This window comes from Gekko japonicus, unplaced genomic scaffold (genome assembly GCF_001447785.1).
Source record: "Gekko japonicus isolate JY-2015 unplaced genomic scaffold, Gekko_japonicus_V1.1 scaffold4733, whole genome shotgun sequence".
Lineage (NCBI taxonomy): Eukaryota > Metazoa > Chordata > Lepidosauria > Squamata > Gekkonidae > Gekko > Gekko japonicus.
Window position 1 is genome coordinate 55,072 of NW_015174390.1, and position 2,795 is coordinate 57,866.

A 2,795-nucleotide genomic window follows, 5' to 3' on the forward strand; every position below is an offset into this window, starting at 1 on the left:
TCCCTCTCGCACCAGTTCTTTTATTCCCCAGCCCTCTTCTTCCCTATTGGTCAAAATCGGCGCCAAAACTTCCCAAGGCCTTCTGGGATGTGTAGGCCCAGCCTCCCCTACTGCTAGCCAAGCTCCCTGGGTCTAGTAGGCCTCTGGTGGCACAGCCCACATTTATTTATTTATTTATTTAATTCAATTTATACCCCGCCCTCCCTGCAATGCGGGCTCAGGGCGGCTTACATAGGGGAAAACGCCAATATAAAACATAATTAAAACCATTTAAAATCCCAACAGTACAAAAACATTCTTAACAAGTTATTGACTAAAGTGCTCAAGGTGTTCAACATGAAATTTCAAAGATGACAGGATGTCCTGGTGAGTTTCCCAGAAGTTATTTTCCTCCCTGACGCCTTTCTATTTTTTCTCCCCTGTGCAGCTTCGATGTGGAGAATGGCCCCTCTCCCGGACGCAGCCCGCTGGACTCCCAGGCCAGCCCAGGCCTGGTGCTTCACCCCAGCTTCCCGCAGAGCCAGAGGCGCGAATCTTTCCTGTACCGCTCGGACAGTGACTACGACATGTCGCCCAAGACGATGTCGCGCAACTCCTCCGTCGCCAGCGAAGCGTGAGTTCCCCTCCTTCCTCGGAAGGAATGTGCACAGACACCGACAACGTCTGGTGGGAGGGGGCTCAGTTCGAGAATGCCCCACCGGAGCCCCAACCTAGATAGCCCAGGCAAGCCTGATCTCGTCAGATCTTGGAAGGCGAGCGGGGCCGACCCTGGCAAGTACTTGGAAGGGAGATCTCCAAGGAATACCAGGACCGGGATGCAGAGGCAGGCAACAGCAAGCTGGCTGGATCTTAGAGAAAAACCTTTTTGACAGTCAGAGTCGTGCCACAGTGGACTCAGCTGCCAGGGGAGGTGGTGAGCTCCCCCTCCCTGGCAGTCTTGAAGCAGCACCTGGACCAACACTGGTCAGGGATGCTCTAGGCTCATCCTGCATTGAGCAGGGGGTTGGACTAGATGGCCTGTAGGGTCCCTTCCCACTCTGGGATTCTATGATAGTCTGTTATTCAAGCCACCTCTCTGAAATATCCAAGCCCCACTCGGAGGTCGTCAGAAGTCAACCATGACTTCCAGGCTTACACACACACACACGCACACACAAAATAGCCCCTCCCCAAAAAGAATGCGCCCAAGGTTGCTTTTTTTTTTTCAAATTGCGTCTGAAAGACTTCAATCAGGGGTCCCCAATGTGGTGCCCTGGGGCGCCATAACGCCCACCGACACGTTTCCTGGCGCCTGCCGTGTGTTTTTAGAAAGTGGGCGGGTCCAGCTGTGGCTTTTGTCCCTCAAGGCTTCTGACTGGCCGGTGGAGACTTGATTGACTGTGCACGTGGCGTTATTGTGGCCAGGGGAGAGGATACGAGTTTGACATCCTAGGCTTGAAGACCTCTTGAATGTCGAATGTTTGGGGGGGGGTGTCAAACTTGGCTCCTGCTCGGCAGTTTCGGTGGCCGGGGTCTCCTGTTCAGAGGGTCTCGAACAGCAAAGGCCTCTCTCTGCCGGAGGCACTGGAGATTCAAGGTGAAAGGCAATGGCACAACAATATATAGAAGCAAGGGGCGGGAATGCACGTGCCCAAATCTTAACACCAAAAATCAGTTTTTTAATAAATTATATCAATATGACGTATATAGTACTCAGAACAAATCTTCCTATGACACAATAAATAGGTAGAAATTCACAGGTAAGGTTACTGGAGAGACAGTAAGAGACTGGCTATTTGTTCTGAGTTGCTGTGGGGAAACTCTTTATAAAGCCTCCCGCCCCACCCATGTTCCCTGTAAGCCGTGGAGCCCTGTGAGCAAAAATTCTACTTTCTGAGCTCCTGGCATTAAAGTTGCGAGCGGGCGATTTGGCTGCTGCATCAATCAGTTTGTTCTGGAGCCATCCACCCTGAGCTGAGACAAAAATGTGTGAGCCGGAGGCTCAAAAACTGAGCTAGCTCACACTGACTCAGTTTAGAGGGAACGCTGCCCCCACACACACACACACATGCACCATGATATGTTATCTACTGGCAAACAGGGGCTGTGAAAGACGTCCCACCTGCATGCCTGTATAGAACCAAGAGAGACCTGTTAAGAGAAGCCCGCATGAAGCAGCATTGTACCGCATCCGGGCATCGGTCCATCAAAGTCAGTCTTGTCTACTCTGACTGGCAGCTGCTCTCCAGGGTCTCAGGCAGAGAAAGGTCTTTCGCATCATCTCCTGCCTGGTCCTTTTTAACTGGAGATGCCAGGGATTGAACCTGGGACCTCCTGCATGCCAAGCAGAGGCTCTGCCACCGAGCCAGAGTCTCAGGTCAAGGTCTTTCCCATCACCTCCTGCCTGGTCCTCTAAACCGGAGATGCCGGGGACTGAACCCGGGACCTCCTGCATGCCAAGCAGAGGCTCTTCCACTGAGCCAGGGTCTCAGGTCAAGGTCTTTCCCATCACCTCTGGCCTGGTCCTTTTACCTGGAGATGCCAGGGACTGAACCTGGGACCTCCTGCATGCCAAGCAGAGGCTCTTCCACTGAGCCAGGGTCTCAGGTCAAGGTCTTTCCCATCACCTCTGGCCTGGTCCTTTTACCTGGAGATGCCAGGGATTGAACCTGGGACCTTCTGCATGCCAAGCAGAGGCTCTCCCACTGAGCCAGGGTCTCAGGTCAAGGTCTTTCCCATCACCTCTGGCCTGGTCCTTTTACCTGGAGATGCCAGGGACTGAACCTGGGACCTTCTGCATGCCAAGCAGAGGCTCT

General features: G+C 53.1%; 1 protein-coding gene across 1 annotated transcript in view; it reads left to right on the forward strand.

The window, feature by feature from the left end:
• Positions 1-358: 358 nt before the first annotated feature.
• LOC107121455 (cAMP-specific 3',5'-cyclic phosphodiesterase 4A-like) overlaps positions 359-2,795 on the forward strand; it is a gene marked incomplete at its 3' end in the record, with an annotated part of 13,642 nt that continues 11,205 nt past the window's right edge. The window contains exons 1-2 of the mRNA XM_015424364.1: positions 359-366; positions 428-613. Coding sequence (XP_015279850.1) covers positions 359-366; positions 428-613 — 194 coding nt within the window. The remainder of the gene's footprint in view (positions 367-427; positions 614-2,795) is intronic.